Below are 24,656 nucleotides of genomic sequence, written 5' to 3'. Positions count from 1 at the left end.
ATATCACCATCATTTAAAACTTGACAATCATGTATTTAATGAAAAATATTAACAAAATATGATAAAATTGTTTTAAAAATTTATATACTTCAAACCTTTTTTTTTTTTTTTTTATAATTTCCAAAAAGCTAATAAACATTAAGGAGCCAATTGGTTCCTCGGTATACATACCTCCTTCAAAAATATTAAAACAAAAAAATTACACTTCTTGTAATAATAGAACTTGAATTCCGATCGGTTATTATTCTCCCTAACGATGATAATTTTAGACTATTAGGGTAAAACCTGTATTTGTTCAGGGGTGCTCTCCCTAAACTAAACTATTGGCTGTGTCTAATAAAAATAAAGATTTTTATTTTAAATATGAGAAAGATAAACCAAGGGGAGAAGAGTTGTCTTACTATAACAGTTTCCATTTTGTCCCTTCAAATCACTTATGTTTTACTCTATGCTAAAAAAATAAAAATAAAATTGGCATAGAATAAGTGTGAGTAGCACGTGATTGTAACCTAAATTCTGTCCCAACCACTACAAAGTAGTGATAAGGTTGGTAACACTAGTGAAAATTTTGGCATACATGAATTAGCAGCCACCAGGGCATTTCGATGCGGGTTTGGTATACACGTGCTTGGATTCATGTTTACATCATTCAATCAGCTGGGGTTAGCTTTCCATGTGACACCACCAACCACACCAATCTTCATATGAGGTTGTTGGGTGCTAATTGGTTGTATGAGGTTATGATCACGTGACCAATCCAGTTAGTTTGGTGTTCATTTTCTATATTTTTTATTCATACGTGCCTTCGAAAAATCATTGGAAAAGCAAAAATGGGAAAACCAAGGCTTTCCATGTCAACTTGATGGGATTTTTGGCTTTTTATTTTTATTTTTTTATTTTTTAAATATATATATTTTATTTTAATTAAACTTATAGGGTCAACTATATATCTAACACTCACATATTCTATGATATATTAGTAAACATTTTTGCAGCCGTTTCCAAGTTTTGTAATTTTCTAACTTGAGGCTTGATTTTGAACTTTCACTCATTTGAAGATTTCAGTCAAATACAATCGTCAAAACAATAGATTGAAATTAGAGATGAGGACGAGACAAATTTTTTTAATACTCATCTCATCTTGTATTAATAAAACGAGTTTGAAATTTAAATTATCAATTTAAGACAGGATTTGAGATTATTTTATTTTATTTTAAATTTAGGATGAGTTTTAGTGTTGTTTTGTTCTACCCCACTCCGATTATGTATAATGACATCTAGGAAAATGAAATTGTTGCATTTAATGTATGTTAACCTTTTTATTTTTATTGTTGGTTTTTTTTTTCCTTTTGTTTGAACATATTCAATCACCCATTGCCCATAAGCATATGGTAATAATGGCATATTATTCTTTTCATTACTTGAGTCACATTTTTTACTAATTATTTATATATCAAGTGAATTCCAAAAAACTTTTATATTTAATGAATATTAATTAATTTTTAATGCATGCAATAAAATTATCCATAGACCAATGATTAAAAATATGATAATAAAAGGGATGCTATAGTATAAAATTGGATATTTTTATTTTAATATTTGTATTGAAAAACAATTACTTATTCTAAAAAGTAAATTTAAATGGCAAATATTATTATTTTGCATTAAAGATGTGTTAACAAAGTCTTGTATTAATATAGACCATTCAAGCCTTCAGACAGCGTTACCAAACGGCTATATCCTTGCTTCAAAACTTGGCTATTGAAACCTATGGTTTGTTGTACTTAAAAAGACATGAATGTTAGATAGGAAAGAAGTGGGTTAGCTAGTGCTGACCAGCTTAATCAATGAGAATTTAAAAAATTGGCCATGTGGGCGTAACAAAGAAATCCTTTTTCCAAAGTATATCTTCATTAATTTTCCTTCCCCACCACCATAGAATATATATATTTATATATATATATATAAAATAAAGTCCATAAAGTGCAAGTACACCATTTGATCGTCTCTCTTACAACATTCTTTAGGCCTTGTGTAGTTGAAGTATGGCTGCAAAAAGGCCATCCAATTCTAGTATGTTTCATGGAGGGCTGTTTCTGCGGTTGTTGCTTGTAGTGTTAGTCTCAGCAAATGCAGCCTCGGCCGGTTCCATCGTCGAGTATCTGCCTGGCTATGGGAACCTTACTTTCAAGCTTGAAACCGGGTTAGTGTTTTTCTTTAATTTTGCAATTTTTTTGAGGCATTGTGGCGCTAGATTGTTTTTCTTTTGGAGGTGGAAATGGTGATGGGTCATAGGGTTAGTGTTTTCCAGATACGTAAGCGTTGGAGACTCGGAGTTGTTCTACTACTTCATTGAGTCACAAGGGAACCCTCAGACTGACCCTTTTTTCCTCTGGCTCACTGGAGGCCCCGGTTGTTCTTCTTTCAATGGACTCATTTACGAAATCGGTATACTTTTCTTCTTCTCCTCATGAGGGTAGTTTAGAAAGTCGATTATATATAACCATTTGAGTGCTTAACAAAATGAATTATACTCTTTCATTTTCATATTTGTTGTGATATCACCATTTAGCTTTTATTGCTTTGGAGTAGACATTTCCAATGTTTTCAAAACTAGACCGGTTAGCGAACCGAAAAAGTTATCAATTCACAGTTTAGTGGTTGGACCGGTGGTTGAAATGCAGTCGAACTGATGACGTCATAAATATATAATTTATATTTTGTTAAAATAAAAAATAATTTAAAAAAAATACAAATATAAATAAATTAAAAATCAATAATATTTATTTACTTTCCATCTTTTATATAAATATATTAATATTTTAAAGTTTATTAAATAAAACATATATAATATTACATACGGAAAATAAAAGTGTTTTAAAAAATATTAGATATTTGAGATGATTTTATTATGGACACAAACCAATTAGCAACAAGTTAGTGCAACCGTGCTCATCTTGAACCCTTGGTCCAAGGTTTAAGCCCAAGGTTGTAAACTTGTGCATATATGCTAAACATATAGGGATTTTTTATTGGATTGAATACAAAGAATGTCACATTACAGTTGATTAACTTTAATACTATTTAAAATGACTCACCCCCTCTTATGCAGATATTGTTTATTTTGAAACCAGTAAATTTTTGTAACTTTAAAACATATTTACATAATTAAGAAAAGATCATTACATATATAATATCAAAAATTTCTTTCCTTAATTAACATTAGATATCATAGTATCTTCTAAATTTAAGACTAATGTTTGCCATATTTTGAGTGTTGCGTTGGAATATTAACAATCCCCATATAAATCAGATGTGGCGGGTCTTCATGTAAATTTATGAATAAGGTATTAGTCTTCATGTAAGTTTATGAAGAAGGCGTTGGTAGGATCACCACTGATCACAATTAGTGGGCATCAATGCATGCCTTAGGTAGCTCTTCTCTCAAGTTCAAATGATCAAGTTGACCATTGGGTATTAATTGGTGGTTGTATTGCACGTGATGTGTTTGGTAAAGCTACGAGTCTCACTTGATTACGCACAATTGCTTTGGATTTTTGGCCTCCATACCTTCCATTCTTCTGTATTTTCAAATTGGCATAAGTCTTTCTCTTTATTTTTTAAGAATACCATCACTTCATCCATTCAAAAAAGATTCTCAAAAGGAAATTTCCATAAACTATTCCTCTTATTATTTTTTTTATAAGAATAAAATCAAGCAATTAGAAAAATAAGTGCTTAATTTCCTTATCAAAACCCATAATTTATTTATGTTATGAATGTAGGTCCAATGGAGTTTGATATCCACAACTACCCAGGAGGGTTACCAAGATTGCTGCCTTACAAATATGCATGGACAAAGGTAATTTCAACATACTGATTTGCTTCATTACTAGTACATACTTCACCATTGAAAAATTGTACTTAGCCAATAATTCCTACATAATTGTGCTGTGACAATTCCTCAGACAGCCAGCATATTATTCCTTGATGCCCCAGTTGGCACTGGCTTCTCCTACTCAACATCCGCGGATGGTTGGTCTAGTTCAGACACAGATTCAGCCCTTGAAACCTATGAGTTCCTGAGGAAGGTAATTAATTAAGTTAATTAAGTAATAAATATTGATTAATTCCGTAGTTTATTTGACTAAGTTATGTATGAATAATGGTGCAGTGGTTGATTGAACACCCTAAATACCTCCCTCTTCAACTCTATGTGGGTGGTGATTCATATTCAGGCATAATCGTTCCTCTAGTCGTCAAACATATAGTAGATGGTAATTAACCTATATTTTGTCACTGCATGCAACTTGCTATTCTTTCATGTATGAATATTGTACTGAGCTCAGATTTTGGTATATGGACTTGCAGCTATAGATGAACACACTGTGCCACGATTTAACCTACAAGTACTCCACTGACCTACCAACTTTGAATGATTTCATTAGTTTATTATTGGGGTGATCCCAATTAATTGATTTGGATTCTCTTTCAATGATGGTTTTAGGGGTATTTGGTTGGGAGCCCGACAACAGATGAAAACATCAATACAAATGCAAAAGTTGTATTTGCTCACCGGTTGGCCCTTATATCCGATGAGCTCTATGAGGTAATCTCGAGCAATCTTCCCTTAATTTGAGAAGCTGTTTTTGAAAACAGTTTTTATTTTTATTTTTATTTTTTAAGAATAAACGAATAAAAAATATGTTTATTAATTAAAAATAAATAAACTTCTATTCTTAAAAAAATATAAATAATGATTGAAAATAAAATAGTATTATAATAAAAAAATTACTTTACAAAAATATTTAACAACATAAAAAACATGTTAAGAATATTTAAAGTTTTTGAATAGGCTTTTTTATGAAATATTAAAGAGTAAAATAATTTTTTTTTAAAAGAAAATAATTCTCAAAAGAGATTTTTAAAATTGTTTCTGAAAATACTACCCCAAAAAACCAATAATTTCTAGTATTTTGATAAACAAAAATCACATCATTTTTATCTCCCTTCACTTCTTCTTGTCTTTTGTTTGCCAAAATTTCCTTTGCTTAATTGATATTTTGGTATTAATTTCTTCCCTCAAAAACCTCTTATCTTCTTTTATTGTTACAACTTCTAGTGTAGCCCTACTAAAACTAGGATTGAACTGTAAAGCTTATAATGGTCTGTGCTTTTCCAGGCTGCAAAAGAAAACTGCAATGGGAACTATGCAGATGTAGATCCATCTAACACAAAGTGCTTAAGTAGTCTTGGTGAAATCCAACATGTAAGTCATGATTATTTGTTTTTTCGGGTTCCATCAATCACATAGTTAATTAATTCATTCTTCCTTTTAACTTGTCTATCATCTCTATGTTCGAATTTGCAGTGTGTCAAAGACTTGTTCCGTAATGATATTTTGGAGCCCAAGTGTGTCTTTGAATCCCCAGAACCAACCCGAAGATCTCTGGATGAGAAGCCTGGAGACTTCATTCTTAATACACCAAAACTTGAAGAGTTCTGGTGCCGGGTACTAAAAAAACCTCATATCCCTCCTTCTGAATTTATACTTTTCTTTGGAAATGTAGATGGCTGGCTGATGATCAACTGGTTCATATCTTCTTGCAGAACTTCAATTATGCATTGTCCTACATCTGGGCTAATGATGAAAGTGTCCAAGAAGCATTAAATGTCCGAGTGGTATGTGAATACCTGATCAACTCTCAGTGATGAATGGTATTAGAGTACTGAACATTTTTTCATCCCTTTTTTTGTTTTATGGTCGGATCAGGGAACTGTAAAATATTGGTCGAGGTGCAACAAGAGCTTGTCGTACACAAAAGATGTTCAGAGCGTAATCGATGTTCACCGTTATCTCAGTAAAAAGCAGCTGGAAGTTCTTGTAGAAGTGTAAGCACCACTTCAACTCCCAATTAAAACAAGAAGTATTCAAACCCTAGCGGTTAATATGGTTGATTTTTTTACTCCTGCAGTGGCGATCGCGACTTGGTTGTTCCATACCCGGGGGCGGTAGAATGGATTAGACTCCTCAATTTGACAATTGTTAGTCCTTGGCGGCCATGGTTTGTTGATGGTGAAATTGCAGGGTAGGTTTGAAGAATTTTTCCCAAGTCTCCAATGCAGTTAGTGATTTTTCTGAAAATTCATGGCTAAGTTATCATTGGTGTTTGATGTAGATACACGGAGAAGCATTCACAAAATGGGTACCGATTGACTTATGCGACCGTGAAGGCAAGCACAACCATATTCTATACATTTCCTAGTCTTTTTCTCTGCCAAATTGAAAGTAAATAATAGAATTTGAAGATATGTGGTTTTGGGTTCAACAGGGTGCAGGCCACACGGCTCCAGAGTACTATAGAAGAGAATGTTACTACATGTTCAAGAGGTGGGTGCATTACTACCCTCTCTAGTTCAACCTCACCCACTACTTCAAATCTATTATGAAGGTCCTCAAGGGGAGGGAGTGCTTTTATTTTACCTTCTGTAATCCTTTTTGGGTTTAGTTTCTTGCAATCTAGATGTATTGAGTATCTATTTAATAATAGACCATGGTTTCTATGATTCGGGTCCTCCCGAGAATATTAGTGTTTTTTCATGGATTTCTTGGTTTTGCTCATATGCATGAACAGGGGGAAGCATGGACAAACTTTTGATAGAAAATAGTTTCTTGCGAATTTATTTTTAAAACAATTTTAAAGTGTTTTTAGAGTTGTCTAGGGTTTGTTTAGTAGCTGTTTTAAAAAATAATTTCAAAAAATAGTTTTTAAAAACAGTTTCTAGAATCCGTTCTCTGATTTGTATAGAACAAAAGTCTATATGAAAACTTAAAATATTTTTAATTTGCTTTTAATATTTTAAAAATAATTTTTATATCTAATATTTATTTTTAATCATTCTACATGTTTGTATAAATTATTTTTAAAACAGCTCTTAAAAAATAAGAGAAAACAACTAAAAGATGTGTTAAAGATGTCTTATGGAAATACTTTATTTTTTGTTCTTAAGAATAGAAAACAAAAAACAATTTTTGGTTGTCAAACGTTTTTTCTTGTATTTTTTTTAAATTTTGAAACATAGAAAACTATTCTAAAAAACATTTCCCAATCAGACCGTTACTTTCTTCCCGAAGAGCACTTGTTCTTTGGACAAACTACAGAATGGGCCAAGCTTGCCTTATATTTTTATTGGCCGGTTGATGTTGGGCTCCGGTCTCTTCTTCGGCTGGGCTGGAGATTCCGTGCCGATACCCAGTCCCATGCTAGAGGCAGGCGGTTTGGGTTTGAGTTGGGTTTGGCTGGGCATTGGGCTTACAAATGGTCATGACTTTGTGTTTTGAAACTTCTGGTTACTAAAAACTTGCCAACATTATCATCATGGATCCTTAAACAACCAAATTTAATAATTCCTACGTCTATTTTAACTACCAATAAGTTATTACATATATTTTAATGATCAACGATTCAGTCATTGAAGAACTCAAAAAAGTCTTATGTAGAAATTAAATATGAAAAAAAAAGTTCAATGAGGATAAAAATTTTAAGTTGTTGATCGGATTAATCATTAAACTGAATTAGTTATAGGGTTATGGGCTGTGGTTTAATGATTGAATAGATGGTTGGACCGTGGCCCAAACGATGATATCAACATCACATTATAAATATATAATTTATATATTATTAAAATTAAAAATAATTATAAAAAAATGAATTATATGTGAATAATTAAAACTTAAAGTATTTCGTTAATTTTATTTTTAATTCATAATAAGAATAAATGTAAATATATTAATATTGTTTAAATTATCAAATAAATATATTTCTATTATATACAATTTTTAGTGAATATATCTCATAAAGTAAATTTATCTATACAGATATCTAAATCAGAGAGCATATATCCATTTGTCTCCATATATTCATACCTATATATGTACATCAACACTAGCCATTAAAAGATTGAAGCAGGAACGTAAAACAAGTAGATTTTATTTTTTGACATCTTTCCATTATAAAGTTTGTACCAAATATGAGCATGGTTGGTGTTGGTACACTGAGAATTCACTTTCTTTATTCCGGAACGTTTCCTTCGTTTTTATTTTCTTTCACGAGTCCACGTGTCATCTTCTCAGTGGAATGGATTTATAACAATTTATAACAGAAAATGTTCTATTAAATCTTAACAAATATATTTACATGGTCATAGCTATCTATACGTGTTCTTATGTACACGGATTAATGTTTGTGTTCATAAGAACACGGATTAATGTTCGTGTCCATTGGAACATGACTTGTCCCGTGTTTATAAGAACATGGATTATTGCTCGTGTTCATAAGAATATGGATAGTTCGTTTTACTATTATGTTTACTTTAGATTAACAAATTTATTATTGATCTAAGTCTATATACTTTTTAGGATTTACACTAATCTAAAAAACTCGAGATTACCCTCAATTCATTCTAAGGATGACTCAAGTAAATATGACAAATTAAGGAGAAAAAAAACATTTTTTGCTTCTATTTAGAGGTACAAATTGTATACAAAAAGTAGTATCTAAAATGATTAAAGAGGTCTTTATTTTTTTAACTCAATTTTAATATTTTAAATAATTTATTTTTAACCTTTTTTTTTTCTCTTACTTATTACTTATTTAAAAAAAAATTGATTGAAAAAAAACCAAAATATTTTATTTTTTACTAAATATTAAAAATAATTTTTTGAACCAATCAAAACACAATCTCAATATGGTCCTTGTAGTATTAATATTTAATACTTAATAATTAAAAAATAAATAACTTAATATTTAATATTATAAAGTTGTATTTATAATTAAATTAAATTTAATTTTATTTACATTTAAATAAAAAAACCAAACACCATCTAGATTATCTTATTTATGTGGTTCTTGTTCCATTATTTTGTATTTACTTTTATTTATGTATATAGTTAATAATTGATCTAAATTTTATTATATTAAATATCAAATAGATACTTAAAATTTTGCACACATTAACATGTAACGATAGTTTTCATGGTTGGCGGTAATAAGACAACAAGAGCCCAACCATGAATTAAAATATTAGCTTTTATAGATATATCGATAATTCGATTTTACAGATATATTGAGAAATATCATCGAAAATTTTAATAAAAAAATATTGATAAAACCAAAATTCATTTAAATTTATAAAAATATTAGAGAAAACTTAAAAAAAATGATAAGAGAAACAATAATATACCTATTATAGTTATTTTTATGAAAAACTAGAAATATATATGTATAAAAGTTTATAAATATCTATTTTCTTGTATTTAATTATGGTATATATACGGGAAAAAATCATTAACACATCATGGTTCTATATTTTTAATAATCATTTAAATTAAATGAAAAATAAAAATAAAATAATTAAAATTGATTTATTTGATAAGGTACTATTTTATAAAAAGTTTAAAAACATATATAATATATACACTTATTCATGAAATATCATTAAAATTCAAAATAGGTGATTTGGTTTGTTTGCCTGACTTTTAAACCTTCATTCAATAGTTCAAAAATTGATAAAATCCCAAAAAATCTAGAAATTTTCTTATAAATTACCACATCATTTTTTTTCGACTTTTCCTCATAATTTTCTTTCCCTCACATTTTCCTTCAAACTTTCTAGGAACCAAACATAGCTTATGATTTGAAACCTCAAGGAAAAACTAGTTTTTCACTGAGTAATGAAAATGCACTATTCTAGAAAATTACTCAAACTTGAAAACTTTTAGTAGATTTTAGTGTTTTATTGTGTATTTATCGTACTACAGTTGATGGAGAATGAAGATTTCGAGTTAGCTTGAGCTTGTTATTTGAAAGTTCATTTTTCTTCTCATAACTTAGAAATTGGAAAAAAAGAAAAAACCCCATTTTAACTTCCTTAGAATTAATCTTTGTAACTATTTTAATATATCACTTTTTAGTGAATATATCTCATAAAGTAAATTTATGTATACAGACATCTAAATATGTGTATAAAATAAGTATTGATATTGTCATATTTTGCAGGGAGAGTCCTAGGTTATATTTAAAAAAGAATATGGGAAATCCTAGCCAGGAGGAATTAAAACCTTGATTCTGATTCCATAAATTTGCATGGAAAATACCTAAGTAAAATTTATGTTAATTATAGTGGAGAAACTTGTTTATCCAAACAGTTCTGTTAATTGTTGACTCTTTCTCCATAAAGTTTAGTAGTATAATTTGCAGCTCCATTTAATTAGTTGACTACTATTGTATAAGCTGCTCCCAGATAAAGAAGATAGATATGTAAAGCAAGTGGCTGTAGTGCAGACACTTGCCAGCCATATGAGCTATTGATTTGGCAGAATGTTTATCCAAACAGTTGTTTTTAGCCCCATTTATTATTTGACTGATTGTTGCATAAGCTGCAGGTAACTAAAGAAGGCAAATGTGCAAAGCAACCAGCTATAGTGGAGACGAATGAAAACTCCGTATGATGCTGAAACATAGTACCAGATAGCTAGCAAAGTCGGTGCCTAATTTCAACCAAGCAGCAGAAGACTTAAAAGTCATTGATCTTTGTTTGCATTTTTGGCAGCCCTTTCCTTCTCCTCCACGATTTGCTAAGCTGCAGCTTCAAAGTTGTCAGCACACACATGGAAATAACTTGGGATTTGTTGTTGAATTTGTTGCACTCCACCCTAGAAATTGTTTTATAAAAATGACCACATTACCACTCCATTAGTTGAGCTTTTTTTCTGGCAGTGTTGCTTCCAGATTGGACAGCCTACAACAGGGCGCTTTTGACTTAAAATTTCCAATATCGTACATGGTTATTGTTGTAGTATGTGGTTCATATTTGAACGAAAAGATGAATGAAGAAAAAATGGGCAAATGCCGAAGCAACAACATTTGCCATTTAGGCTTGTATTTCTTTTGTTGTGGGGTGAATGATAGGTTGGGGGTTACGGGGAGCAACGCCCCCTACGGTATGGTCCAAGGGTATTTTTGGAATTTTTATTTTTAAGGGATAATATAAATACTCTTTTATGTAACCCTAATTTGATACATAGTGAAAATCCTTTTCTTTATTCCTATGGACATAGGCAATTAGTCGAACCATGTTAAATCTGCGTGTTCTTTTTTCTCGTTTTACTATTATTTTTCACTATAAATTGTTGCACGAATTTCAACAGTTGTGATGTACGAAACTCATCATTTAAAGTCATCTAGCTCTATGTGACGAATGGGTCCAGAAATCTTTTCAAATATCTAAAGATAAGCTCTTTCGTCAAAACCTTTCTTTTTTCTTATGTATTGTTGATTTCCTTCGTCTTAAAAACTAGAAGAAATTATTATTATTATTTTTCTATAAATAGATCAGCAATAGAGAGGTGGGGGGTGGAGAGCAACAAAGAAGTAGTGGGAAAGCAATGGAGAGCGTGTTAAGTAGCATTCTCATATTTGGTGGTACAGGTTATATTGGTAGATGTATGGTTAAGGCCAGCGTTAAGATGGGTCATCCAACGTACGTTTATTCTAGGCCTACGACTCCACAAACACATTCCTCCAAGATAGAACTTCTCAAAGAGTTCCAGTCCATGGGCGTCGACATTGTCCAAGTAATACCTTTTTTCCCCTCTTTTTCGTCTTAGTTTCTTTTCTTACTTCCTGCGGTGATCAATATATATGCTGTTGGAACAGGGAGAACTGGATGAGCATGAGAAGCTTGTGTTGGTGATTCAACAAGTAGATGTGGTCATCTCGGCCCTTGCATATCCCCAAGTTCTTGACCAACTCAATATTATAGATGCCATCAAAGTTGCAGGGACAACAAAGGTATTCATCGATCCAGCCCTTCACTTTAGAAGTTTGATTCAAATTTTAGCATGTTTTGAAATTATTGCTCAAAATCAGCTCTTGAGATTGACAATTAATTATTGTTTTTATTTTTAATTGCAATTTAGCACCTGAGGAAAGCTGAACTTCTGAACTTCTGCTGTGTGATTAGATGCTTAGTTTGTGACATGACTGATTTTCTCGAATATCTATGTAATTTCTGCTCTGTGGGATGGTTGATTTTGTTTGACCTTGATTGAATTTTTAAACTCTTTTTTCGCTCTTGGATTCGGTTCTTGAGGTAAGATAAAGTTGTGGGTATGTTTTTATTTTATTTGTTTTTGTGTTCTTTTAATAAAAGCTTGCTGTTTTTTTGTTGGGTGTTTGTTTATTAATGTTTTTTTAGCACTTTGTGTGGATTGATTGATTGTAATCCTAATTTTCTGTGCTTCTTCTTATTTTTTTTGTTTTTTTTTTCTGGGTTTTTTGGTTTAATTCGTTCGAGGGTTTTGTTTAAAGGTGGTAAGGAGCAGATTATATAAGCCTGTAAACATGTATTCAAAGCTGGTTGGATTGAGGAAAGCTGAACTTCTGAACTTCTGCTATGTGATTAATTGCTTAGTTTGTGACATGACTGATTTTCTCGAATATCTATGCAACTTCTGCTCTGTGGGATGGTTGATTTTCTTTGACCTTGATTGAATTTTTTAACTCTTTTTAGTTAAATGTTAATGGAAACTGATGCAAACCCTAATGAGTAGGTCCGACAATATGAGCTCTTGGGAATTAGGACATGTTTGGGAGACAAAGTTGGAGAATTCAAGAACAGATGCCAGAGGCAGTATAAGCTATTTGAACCAAAACCCACCTCCCCTGCCACCTAAAGAGCTGTTTTTTAATTTTTTTAAAAAAATTAAGTTTATAATTTGTTTTTCCTTTTTTTAATGCATAGAGCTTCACATCAGACAGCATGGTTTTGGGGAATTTAGTTTATGGTATGCTGCCTTCTCTGCTTGCATATTAGTTTCTTCCATCCATAGAAAGGCTACTGATATGGGAATTAATTGGCTAGCATAATTCAGGTTTATTAAGATACATCATTAGTATTATCTGGATAAAAAGGTTCTATCTGATTTTCTGCACTGGTTTTGACTTATTTGCACTTGATACTTAATATCAAGTCTCGGCAAAGTACTTAAGATTGTCCTTAGGAAAATGCGTGAATAAAGTTTTGAAATGGTTTGAATAGAAACAAATATCAAATTATCATAATTTCTTTTTGGTTCGGAATTTTGATTGCTAACTGAACTGTCTCTACATTTTTTGAGTGGTAACCGGCTTCTTGTACTTCTTAGTTTCCCTGTCTTACCTTAATGGATCCAATTATTTCTGTTTCCTGCACTTCAAATTAGGCATAGGTGTAGCCCAGTATGCTTAAATCACATGGTGAGCAGTGATATTTGTTTTTTTTCCTTCATGTGCAATTGAAAATTTTTTGAATTTCCAATCCGCTACCAAGTTATAGGGCTCTAATTGATATCTGTCAATTCATTGAAATTGAAAAGTTAAGGAACTCTGTTGTCTAGATCAATTTCTTAATGTTATAACTTCTATTATCATATTCATATCATCTGCAGATTCTTCTGTATTATAAATTATAAAGATCAGGCTTCTATTACTTAATTTTGTTTCTAGTGGAAACTGAAACGTATTACTAGGTCATGAAAAAACATCAAGATACTCTTAATTGTGTGAAGGAAAATGCCTGTAATGATCAGTCATTTAAAAAGGATTTAACTTGATCCAAATGTGAACTTATAATAAGCTTGATAAAAAGTCAGCCACTGTGACTAGTGAATTGTTTTTCCCTCTTCTAAAGTGAGGAAGTCCTGGACCATAAGCCTTGGAAACAAAGATGGAACACACACAAACATGGAATAACCATCAACCAGCAGCATTCAATTATTCTAAGGGTCAACAAGTCCTTCTCATGATAATTTTTTTTTAAAAATAAAATTTAGTCAAAATATGGCCTTTTACGTCTGGCACTCCAGGATTTTATTTTCTGTTCTTTGGTTATCTTTTGCTAGTATTTTTGTTTCATCCAATTTGTTATGTTCTGGTGCTTCATTGTAATTACTACCTCTACAATTTCTGGAATGTGGAATCAGTTTGTATCTTATTACAACGTTTCCCCAGGTGAGTTTAATGTGATTGACTATTTAGTTTTTATTGCCACTTATGGTTCTTATAAATTCCAATTTTTTTTTGAAGTTTTTTTGTACTTTCATTAAATTCTCTTATTACAAAGTTTATCAACATTTAAGCTGCATCAGCCTGTCCTGTAATTCTTGTTATTCTTGTTATTTGATGATGCACACCTGTTTTTACTTCTTTCAGGGACATTTCCCAACGCATCCTCATATCAAGGTTCGCAATGCCAAGCATTTCAATTTTCGAGTTCATTCCAATCAGCTTGTTTAGTTTCCAAAGTGAGGTTCCTCTTTCCAGCTATCCTGATGTGGATTTTCACATCAACAAAATAATGGCTGCAACAAAAATGTGGTTCTCAAAGCACAATGAAAATTACACCTTTCTTCCATTAGGGGGGGAAAGCATTGCTGTGTGGCTTCTTGTTGCAACTCTTTCTGACTCTGACACTCAGCATGACAATCAAATGAATGATTGCCAAACAAATCCAGTTGGATGGTGGAGACTAGCTCTCCTGGTGAAAAATATGGTCATCCTGGGAAGTGCATTAGGTCCAAGGTGCTTTCTAGTGTTTTAAAACAGTATCTAAATACAACATATACTGTATCTCATGTAATGATTTTGCTTTATGTCTTTTTAAAGCATTGGGATGAAGGCTTCCTAGTTCTAAACATTGAGGGGCACTTAAATGTTCCATAGAAAAGAAGTGGTTCCATTGTGTTTTTGCATGACCTTCTGAATGTTTTAATAGCATTTGTAATAAAATTGTTTCATGGCATGCATAGGATGATATTTAAGATTTCAGGAATGATGTGAGTCCAGGTTTTTGGAAACATAAATCATTATTGTGCCACTTTGGTCTTGTTATGGGTTTCACCTTAAAGGTGGATTTGATCCAGAAAGCTATGGTAACTGCAAAGTGATGTTTTAATTTCCAAGGAACATTTAAGTGGCCCCCACTTAATAGATTATTATTCATTACTTTAAATCCTTTTAGTACAAGGAGATGGGTTAATAAGACAAGTACTAGTGAATGTTCTTTTCTGGGAAACTAGTATGAGGAATATACTTCTGGAACATTAAGCATGAACCTAAAACGTATCATGCACTTGAAGCTCTGATGGACAATAACTAGTGTTGAAACTATTATTTCAACTGAAGTCTGACCGGGAATCCACAACTTATTTTCTTATTTTAAAAGGCTGATTGACTGATGTAGTCAGTATTTAAATCATCTCACTGTGCAGGGCAGCTGCTATTGGTGCTTCAGCTAGTCATGGGATCATTGGTACACATGATGGACTTGTGTACATGTGGGAATTGTCTACCGGTACTAAGCTTGGCAGTTTACACTATTTCAAAGGTATGTTACACCCTATAACAATTTGACTTTTCTCTGATTTGCTCTTCATTGGCATGAAATTGATGATGATTTAAACTAAGAAGTACTTGTTTTGCATAATTAGTCATGTACCTTCATCTGTTTCATTTTCAACTGGAAAATAATATGCATCTTCCTCCTTTCTGACCCTTGTATTTTTTGCTAATTTAATTTGTAGTTTTGTATATTGCACTACTACATAATTCTTCAGGTTATGTTAACTGTCAAGGTTATTTTTAGGATAAAGAATGCTTTCTCTTGATCTCCAGATTTAAAAAAAAAATAATAATTATCTAGGAGACTGCTTTCCAGAAAATGGGAAGGATGTTCATAATTCATTTGTGTAATATTTTGCAAATATTCAAGTAACTTGCAGATATTACCATAGTTGTGATATAATGCTCATCTGATGGCATAGTGTCCTCTCTTTCCAAGATTTTGTTTTCCATAAAAACAAGCGGAGCGTTTACTGGGTCTTTTTGGGTTGAAAAATGCTTTGACAATGCAGTTTCTCCCTAGCTTTAGAGGGAGATAAAGCTTTTGCACATACAGAAAAGCAGGCTCCAAATGAGCAGGAGAATATAATGCAACGTCGGAAGAACTCTAATTAACATATCCTGATTTAGTTTCTCCCTAGTCATTATTGTAGTATACATTCGTGAATCACTGACTCCTGAACAAAAAAATCGCATGAAACCCCAAAACTCAGCTCTTTCATGATCTTTTAGTCTTTTAGCTAATGTAGTCAACAGTTCAAAAAGTCTTTAGCTTTTGATCACAAACGCAAGTTTGTGAAATCATGTGGTTTAGATGTACAACAAGGAAAATATGAAATTAACTGCTAAATTTCTTTCAGTTGATTCAGATTGAAGAAGAGCTTGGGGAAATAGCGGTTTATGCTGGCGAAGAGTGGAGGCAGTTGTGATCATTCTTTCCAGGTCTTTATACCCACATTTTTTCCCTCCTGGTTCCTTTTTTAATATGTTAAGCTATACTCAGCAACTAGGTCATTCCAGATTCCAATGCAAAGTTTTGCATCCCTTCCCATTTTTTTCGTTTTTGATTTAATTAATGATTGTTTTCCTATGGTAATAGAGAGACATGTCTGAGGTGTGTTGAACAGAGTTGTCTGTTTTTATGATGGATGGGGTTTGTAGTTTTTCTATATTGGCAATACTAGGAATTTGTAACCGAAATTCCAAAATTTCAATGGATGATCATATAGAGAAAACACAGACAATTGGGGAAGGTCTATTACATATGAAAAGGAGCTCTAAAAGTAGCCAACAAGCAGTTTAAAACTGTACAAAATGATTATGGAATGACCCTGAATGAAAATTCAGAGGTTGAGGAGGCCAGTAATGAAGAAACTTTTATCCCTGAAGCAAAATTCAAATTTTTGACATTGAAGAGTTGGGTCCTTATGTCAATGGGAAGGAGCTTGTAGGTAAGAACCAATCTTAGAATCAACAAAGGATTATTTTCCTGTTCACTCGTTCTTTTGTTTAATATGACCCATATCATTATTAATTCCAGATGTTAGTGGAGTTGTTCAAAGTGTCTCTCCTACAATGACCATACGAAGGAAGAGTACCAATGAGATTGTTCCTAAGCGTGATATTACTATTGCGGACAAGTCGTGAGTGTATATTTTATTTTTTGCACTGGTCACTTTGGTCTAATGTTGCTTCATATTGAACTTATGGACGTTTCAATTGTAGGAAGAAGAGTGTTGTGGTCTCTTTGTGGAATGATCATGCTACTAATGTAGGGTAGGAATTGTTGGATAATGCTGATAAATTTCCAATTATTGCAATTAAATCTCTCAAAGTTGGAGACTTCCAAGGTAATTCCCCTTGTTTTCTTGAAGTTTGGTATTATTATGGCAATTAAGCACATTCTCAAAAACTTGAGAATGATAAGAAGTCCTCTTTGTAATGTTCTCTTCATATCTTGTTTTAGGTGTATCACTGTCAACATTGAGTAAAAGTATTGCACTGGTAAATCCAGATACACCGGAATCAAAAAAGTTGAGATCCTGGTAAGGAATCATCCAGTGACCTATTACCTTGTTAGTTCTTGTAGTAAGTGTTTCTGACCATATGTTCTTGTTCACAGGTATCATGATTACCATGGTAAAGTAGCTTCAATGGCTTGTATTGGGTCTGATATCAGTCCTTCATCTAAGGGTGGAGTGAGGTCCATGTACTATGACAGGGTTTCCCTTTCTCATGTAACCAGCAACCCATCTTTGGGTGAAGACAAGGTAATAATTACTGTCATTAAAATAACCTAACATGATCAAACTGGTCTTAGCCAAAGTTTTAAGTTAAAACCATTTTAAGTTTTGATAATGTGGGCTTGTCTCTGTACAGCCTTCATTTTTTAGCATCAGAGCATACATAAGCTTCATCAAGCCTGAGCAAACAATGTGGTACCAGGCTTGTAAGACATGCAACAAGAAAGTCACAGATGCTATTGAATCTGGGTATTGGTGTGAAGGATGTGAAAAGAATGATGATGAGTGCAGTTGAAGGTGAGGGATTCATGGAATTTGAATCAATAAGAATTCAGTGATAGTATTTAAAATAGGAAAAGTTGTCCTATGAATGATGTTTCTTTGTTACATTCTGTTATGTTTTCCAGGTACATAATGGTAGTGAAAGTTTCAGATGATAGTGGTGAAGCTTGCCTTGCTCTGTTTAATGAACAAGCAGAGAGAATATTTGGGTGCTCTGCTGATGAGCTTGATAAGCTTAAATCACAGGTAAACTCTTGACAATATTGAAATATCTAGGAGTTTGTCCAAATCTTAGTTAACTTGAAAGAGTTGCTCATTGATGCGTTAATTCATATGTAGTTGGTTACTTATTTGGTAGCCTAGTTGGGTTCTATGGAAGAAAAAAAGGATGAACTTCTGGCATTCAAAATCTGATGTTTTAAAAACCCAATTTTCTCTGCAGGAGGGAGAGGAGAACCGATTCCAGCAGAAATTGAAGGAAGCTATTTGGGTCCCTCATCTTTTCCGGATTAGTGTTGCACAACATGAATACATGAATGAGAAAAGGCAGTGGATAACAGCCAGGGCTGTTGTGGCAGTTGATTTTGCAGCTGAATCCAGATTATTGTTGGAGGAGATATCAAAGATGAAGACTTCACAATAGGCTCCTTTGTTTATTTTGTTATTTGGATAAGGGTAGTTAGGCAGTATGCCTTTAGTTCCCTCTATATTTTAAGACACACCCCATTGAATATAGAGGAAGCTTGAGGACTGTAATATATATTACAGTAATGGTATGTGCATTCTCAATAAAAATTACAACCTGCCTAAGAAACTGTAACAATTATGAGGTGTCAAGAAAATGACCAGATGAAGGTAATTCTGAGGTGGGACCTGCTCTGGGTCATTTTGTAGCTCACTTTTTATTACACCAGGGAGAAGCCAGAAGCTCCTAGTATATATATATTGATTTGGGCTTCAAGATCAAAGACCGTCTCCTTTTGGAATAAAATATAGCTCCTGTATAGTAAAATTTGTTGTTGGATTTTTTTTGCTGAGATGCCCTTTCCACGGTCTCACTCAGAATAGTGTATTTGATCGATGGTTTGGAAGATTAATTAAGCTTGGGAGTTTCTATGCTCAAAGAAAGTGTGCAGACATCAGTGATCAATTTTTCTCTTCTTCAGCCAACTACCTCATATCCAGTAGAAACTCTGTCCAATCAATCTTATTCACAAATGTTCGTCTAACTGGGGAAAGTCCTTTTCTTGCCAATATAACTGATTTTTCTGTTTCTTTGTTTTTTGAATATATACTCCTTGTATGAAAGTGAGAAAATTATGAAAACAATGTTGAATGACATGAGAAAAGATTGATAATTTTACTGTGGAGATTCATAAGGTGGCATTCTGTTTATGTACTTTTGGCATTTCTATGTCCTAGTTTTGAATGATTGGTTGATATAGGCTTTCTGGAAGGGTAAGAAGACAATTTTGCATCTGAATGCAATTTGAATGCTATATATAAAATTGTTAGCTGTGACTTAATTGAAAGTAGGGGACAAAATCAGCTGTGAATGCAATTTACTTCTATACCTCTACTTCAAGGGGTTGGCTTTTGTCACTGAGGTCATTCTGAGTTTGTAGAAAATATTTATGTAGGATACCACTCAGTTCAGACATTAAAGATGACTTTAGAAAGTGCAAAGTTTACCCATCCCACATGAGAGGGAAAATGAAAGGAAGAAATTGAAAAGAGAGGATATGGATATGGAAATCATAATAAAGGCCTGTTTGGGATTGACCACGATAAAATTGCTGTAGAAATTACTTTTAAGAGAACGAATTAGTGTTTTGGATATTAAATATGTGGGTTACAAGTAACTGATTGGAGACAGCATCTTCTGAAAGTGCCTTTCATTGCCAGGGATTCTTCTTTTTTTTTCCACTTCTTTTTTTGAGCTGGTTGTGGAGCTTGCTTTCTGCAAAGGGAGGAGGCAACAAAAGGTCAGTGGGTAATTTTGCACTGAATCATAAACGAATACAATCTAAAGATGTTTATCATGCATACCGATTTTGATTTCTTTATTTTTACACGAATCCTGTTCTTCGGAGGTTTTAATTTGTATATCCGAACCATCCAATGGTGAGTAGTGAACACCTTCATTGATTATAAACCATGGGAAGTTAATCAGAACAGACATGGGACTTTATAGGGAAAATAAAGACATGTCTCTAGGATTCCTGTATGGCAAGTTTAAATACATGCCATTTGGATGGGCCGTCCAACACTAACACTAACAAGTCAACATTCTCTTAACTCACATTACAAAGACATGTCTCATGGACTATTTGGACCTTCCATGGAAATTAAACAAATCCAAGCTGTTTCCAATATTCACCACAATAAAGCCATAAAGAAAAGTAAACTTTCAACCAAATGCAAATTCACCAATAATGTGAGACCATCAAGTGAGATTCAACTTAAATGTTAGTCTATTGCCAATCAAGACAAATATTTGGAATCTCAAATGGAACAAAGCTTGAAACTAGTGTACCAACAATACACCAGCAATAAGAACCCAAAGGAGACATACTTAGAATCCATATTACAAGCAACCAACAACTCACCAGATAATCAGGTTCCTTGATGTGAGGGAATACCCCCCCTCCTATGCGAACCATCCACAGGAACTTATTAATGTCATCACTCGGATATCCAACAAGACCTAAAAACTAGGCAGCACATCAGAGTGTAGTGATTATATTTTTTTTATCGAGATGATCTCATAAAACAACTAAGAAACCAACATCCGAAGACAACAAGAACATATTTTACATCCAAGGAGTTAAAGTTTACCTTAAGGTAGTACCTGAAAGCCACTAAGGCAGTACCTAAGGGCCCTTAAGGTAGTACCTAAGCTACAGTAGCAAAAAACCATTGGTGGACCACTTGATGAATGAAGAGAACCACATGATGGGATGCTCTAAAGGTCACCAAAGAAGACTCGAGGCTTCGGAGAGGTTGAGTTCAAGTTTACCTTAAGGTAGTACTTAGGGTCCCTTAAGGTAGTACCTGAAGGCCACTAAGGTAGTACCTAAAGGCCATTAAGGTAGTACCTAAGCAACAGTAGCAAAAAACCATTGGTGGACCACTTGAGGACTCAAGAGAAGCATATAATAGCATGGTCTAAGGGTGACAAAGGAAGACCCGAGGCTTGGGAGATGTTGAGTTGAAGTTTAGCTAAGGTAGTACCTAGGGTCCCTTAAGGTAGTACCTGAAGGCCACTAAGGTAGTACCTAAAGGCCATTAAGGTAGTACCTAAGCAACAGTAGCAAAAAACCATTGGTGGACCACTTGAGGACTCAAGAGAAGCATATAATGGCATGGTCTAAGGGTGACAAAGGAAGACCCGAGGCTTGGGAGATGTTGAGTTGAAGTTTAGCTAAGGTAGTACCTAGGGTCCCTTAAGGTAGTACCTGAAGGCCACTAAGGTAGTACCTAAAGGCCATTAAGGTAGTACCTAAGCAACAGTAGCAAAAAACCATTGGTGGACCACTTGAAGACTCAAGAGAAGCATATAATGGCATGGTTTAAGGGTCACAAATGAAGACTCGAGGCTTGGGAGAGGTTGAGTTGAAGTTTTGGTAAGGTAGTACCTAGGGGCCCTTAAGGTAGTACCTGAAGGCCATTAAGGTAGTACCTAAGGAACATTAGCAAAAAACCATTGGTTGACCACTTGAGGTTGAAGTTTAGCTAAGGTAGTACCTAGGGTCCCTTAAGGTAGTACCTGAAGGCCACTAAGGTAGTACCTTAAGGCCACTAAGGTAGTACCTAAGGAACAGTAAAAAAAAACCATTGGTGGACCACTTGAGGACTCGAGAGAAGCATATAATGGCATGGTCTAAGGGTCACAAATGAAGAACAGAGGCTTAGGAGAGGTTGAGTTGAAGTTTAGCTAAGGTAGTACCTAGGGTCCCTTAAGGTAGTACCTAAGGAACAGTAGCAAAAAACCATTGGTGGACCACTTGAGGACTCAAGAGAAGCATATAATGACATGGTCTAAGGGTCACAAATGAAGACTCGAGGCTTGGGAGAGGTTGAGTTGAAGTTTAACTAAGGTAGCACCTAGGGTCCCTTAAGGTAGTACCTGAAGGCCACTAAGGTAGTACCTTAAGGCCACTAAGGTAGTACCTAAGGAACAGTAGAAAAAAACCATTGGTGGACCACTTGAGGACTCAAGAGAAACATATAATGGCATGGTCTAAGGGTCACAAATGAAGACCCGAGGCTTGGGAGAGGTTGAGTTGAAGTTTTGGTAAGGTAGTACCTAGGGGCCCTTAAGGTAGTACCTAAAGGCCACTAAGGTAGTACCTTAAGGCCACTAAGGTAGTACCTTAAGGCCACTAAGGTAGTACCTAAGGAACAGTAGGCAAAAACCATTGGTGGACCACTTGAGGACTTAAGAGAAGCATATAATGGCATGGTCTAAGGGTCACAAATGAAGACCCGAGGCTTGGGAGAGGTTGAGTTGAAGTTTAGCTAAGGTAGTACCTAGGGGCCCTTAAGGTAGTACCTGAAAGCCACTAAGGTAGTACCTAGGGGCCCTTAAGGTAGTACCTAAAGGCCACTAAGGTAGTACTTAAGGTACAGTCCCTAAAAAACGAGACTACTTCCCAAAATTACCTTCTAAAATATTATTATTGAGCCTTAACTTGAGGTGGGTCATTGGATGAATGGTTCTATAATTGAGAAGTGCTGACCAAAATCATCAAATCAATTTCGACCCCATATGTAAAAGAGAGCCTTTTTTTTTATATACTTTCCCAAAAATACACTGAAATGTTGAATTTAAATGGTTTTCTGCTGGTACCATTATTATTAATTTTTCCTCAGAAAAGGTGAAGAAGAAGACAGGATTACTCCTTGAAGGTGGAAATTCGTACCAACAGAAATGGTATTCTTCTTCACCTTTTCTGATGAAAAATTACAGAAGATGTTTTTGAGGTACTAGTGATACTAGGCACTGCTTGATCAGTAGTTGACTTGGTTTAATCTATTGTGATTAAGTCTAAAGTCAAATATGCAAGTTGGATGAATGAACTTAAAAGACCTAAACCACCATTCAAGTTGATTGGGTTTAGTGATATGAATATAAAAAGAATCAATTTTTAGGGTTCAAATTTGAATTGGTCCCTAGGCTTGATTTGATCTCAAACAGATCTTGAATCCTAAGCCATAGATCTCAATATTGCTCTCTCTTGTGTACTGGATCCAAAGCTGGATTGTGAAAACTTGTAGTTACAGATTGATTTAAATCATTTTCAACTTGGAAACAAAATTTGATCTTTTAATTGGAAGATATTTTTAGTTATGTAAAGGTAATCCTAGGTATATTATACTCTAAACAATTCACAAACAATCAACTATATCATTCCCGGAGGACGACAATCCAGATGCTATACACTGTAGTTATCCTATTTCTGTGTTTTTCTTGGCTAGGATTTCTACATTCATAAATATTTTAATAATAAAAACAGAAAGTATTGCAAGTATATTTATTTCTAGGAGCTGAAAGAGTATTTAAGCGCACTTAATTGACTGGCTTGTTACAAATTATCTCCTAAGATGAAGAGGAATTGTCACATTACTACGATGCATACCTGCTGGATTTTCAAGTCCTTCTCCATCAGTAAAGTTCTTAAACATGCAAAGGAAGAAGGTTCTGGACTTCGTAGCTCAGCTTCAAGTCGGGCAACCTCCTTTTGTAAATGCTTTACTAATTTCTTGCCTGGTACAACCTACCCATAAAAAATCATTTTCTGACTTAGAAAACAAGTCTTTATCATTAGAGTGGTTAATTGGTTTGTAAAATACATATAATAGGTACCACAAATAATCAGTGGGGAGAAACTAGCCTGCAGGTGTGTTAACTCCTTGTCAGATATATTTAAATGCAACCTTAAGGAAAGAAAGGCTCTGAGGCCAGACTTCAGCATGCAACTCTACAGTAACTTGGATTATTGTTGTGGTGATTCATTGAAATGGATTCACCTACTGCTCTAGAGAAGTTAAACTTGTCCATCTCAGTGGTCACAAAGAAGCATTTTCCTTTGTTAAATAGGAACATGAAAAACAAGCAGTTCTTTGAATCAAGACATTAAAAAATATCCAAAGCTTGAATATGATATAATCACAATCTTTGATTATTGAAGAAAACTTTGTTACTTATCATACCTTTGCATTAGTTGCAAATGAGAGCGTGTTCCTTGATTGCTCTACATCACTTAATCCTGGACTCACAGTGCATATTATTGCTGTTCGAGCATTTCCTCCAAGTCAAGTGAAGGTCGTAATATTCGTGTAAGTTTTGAGTCTCTCCTTTTGCCCTAACCTGGGTTCCCCAAATTTCAGAGTCGGGTGTTGCGTGGGCTTTAGTACGGAGACACGCATGAATCGATTATTCGATTTTTCACTGAGAAATTCACACAATAGAGAGAAAAGAGAGAGAAGAGAAAGAAGCTAAGGACTTTCTGTGACTTTCTCTCCATTTGCCCTAACCTGGTTTCCCCACATTTCAGAGTCGGGTGTTGCGTGGGTTTTGCTAACTTGTTTAAGATTTTTGTGTTTATTTATTAAAAGCACGACCGTGACATGGAGAGGGAGATGGCTGCTGACATGGACGTGGAGGGGTAGTTTTGGAAATGAAATT

General features: G+C 33.8%; 2 protein-coding genes and 1 pseudogene across 9 annotated transcripts; 2 read left to right on the top strand and 1 right to left on the bottom strand.

Moving 5' to 3' along the window:
• Nucleotides 1–1,944: 1,944 nt before the first annotated feature.
• LOC100265220 (serine carboxypeptidase-like 16) lies at nt 1,945–6,567 on the top strand. Its single transcript, XM_002272080.5, has 14 exons — nt 1,945–2,203; nt 2,312–2,448; nt 3,786–3,862; nt 3,969–4,091; nt 4,175–4,277; nt 4,372–4,409; nt 4,508–4,609; nt 5,183–5,269; nt 5,372–5,512; nt 5,611–5,682; nt 5,774–5,892; nt 5,976–6,089; nt 6,180–6,234; nt 6,333–6,567. The coding sequence occupies exons 1-14, from the start codon at nt 2,046–2,048 to the stop codon at nt 6,414–6,416; spliced, it is 1,410 nt and encodes a 469-aa protein (XP_002272116.1). The 5' UTR covers nt 1,945–2,045; the 3' UTR covers nt 6,417–6,567.
• A 9,978-nt stretch (nt 6,568–16,545) lies between these two features.
• On the top strand, nt 16,546–18,977 carry LOC100855301 (replication protein A 70 kDa DNA-binding subunit B-like; annotated as a pseudogene).
• Nucleotides 18,978–19,720: 743 nt separating this feature from the next.
• LOC100853868 (dolichyl-diphosphooligosaccharide--protein glycosyltransferase subunit STT3A) lies at nt 19,721–24,607 on the bottom strand. Of its 8 annotated transcripts, none has more exons than XM_019219032.2 (5): nt 24,182–24,607; nt 23,608–23,735; nt 20,575–20,672; nt 20,015–20,104; nt 19,721–19,925 (listed from the first exon to the last, which is right to left on the bottom strand). In XM_019219032.2, the coding sequence occupies exons 2-5, from the start codon at nt 23,651–23,653 to the stop codon at nt 19,818–19,820; spliced, it is 342 nt and encodes a 113-aa protein (XP_019074577.1). In that variant the 5' UTR covers nt 23,654–23,735; nt 24,182–24,607; the 3' UTR covers nt 19,721–19,817. The 8 variants fall into 8 exon arrangements, 5 of the variants coding, with proteins under 5 accessions (XP_019074577.1, XP_010648025.1, XP_019074574.1 ...); XM_010649723.3 differs by lacking the exon at nt 20,575–20,672 and adding an exon at nt 23,863–24,055 and having other exon boundaries at nt 23,608–23,745; nt 24,182–24,602; XM_019219029.2 differs by lacking the exon at nt 20,575–20,672 and adding an exon at nt 23,863–24,006 and having other exon boundaries at nt 23,608–23,745; nt 24,182–24,602.
• Between the last annotated feature and the right edge of the window lie 49 nt (nt 24,608–24,656).

The sequence above is a fragment of the Vitis vinifera genome, chromosome 3, assembly GCF_030704535.1.
Source record: "Vitis vinifera cultivar Pinot Noir 40024 chromosome 3, ASM3070453v1".
Classification (NCBI taxonomy): Eukaryota; Viridiplantae; Streptophyta; class Magnoliopsida; order Vitales; family Vitaceae; genus Vitis; species Vitis vinifera.
Note: the sequence above shows the minus strand (reverse complement) of the source record. Positions and strands in the feature narration are given on the sequence as shown.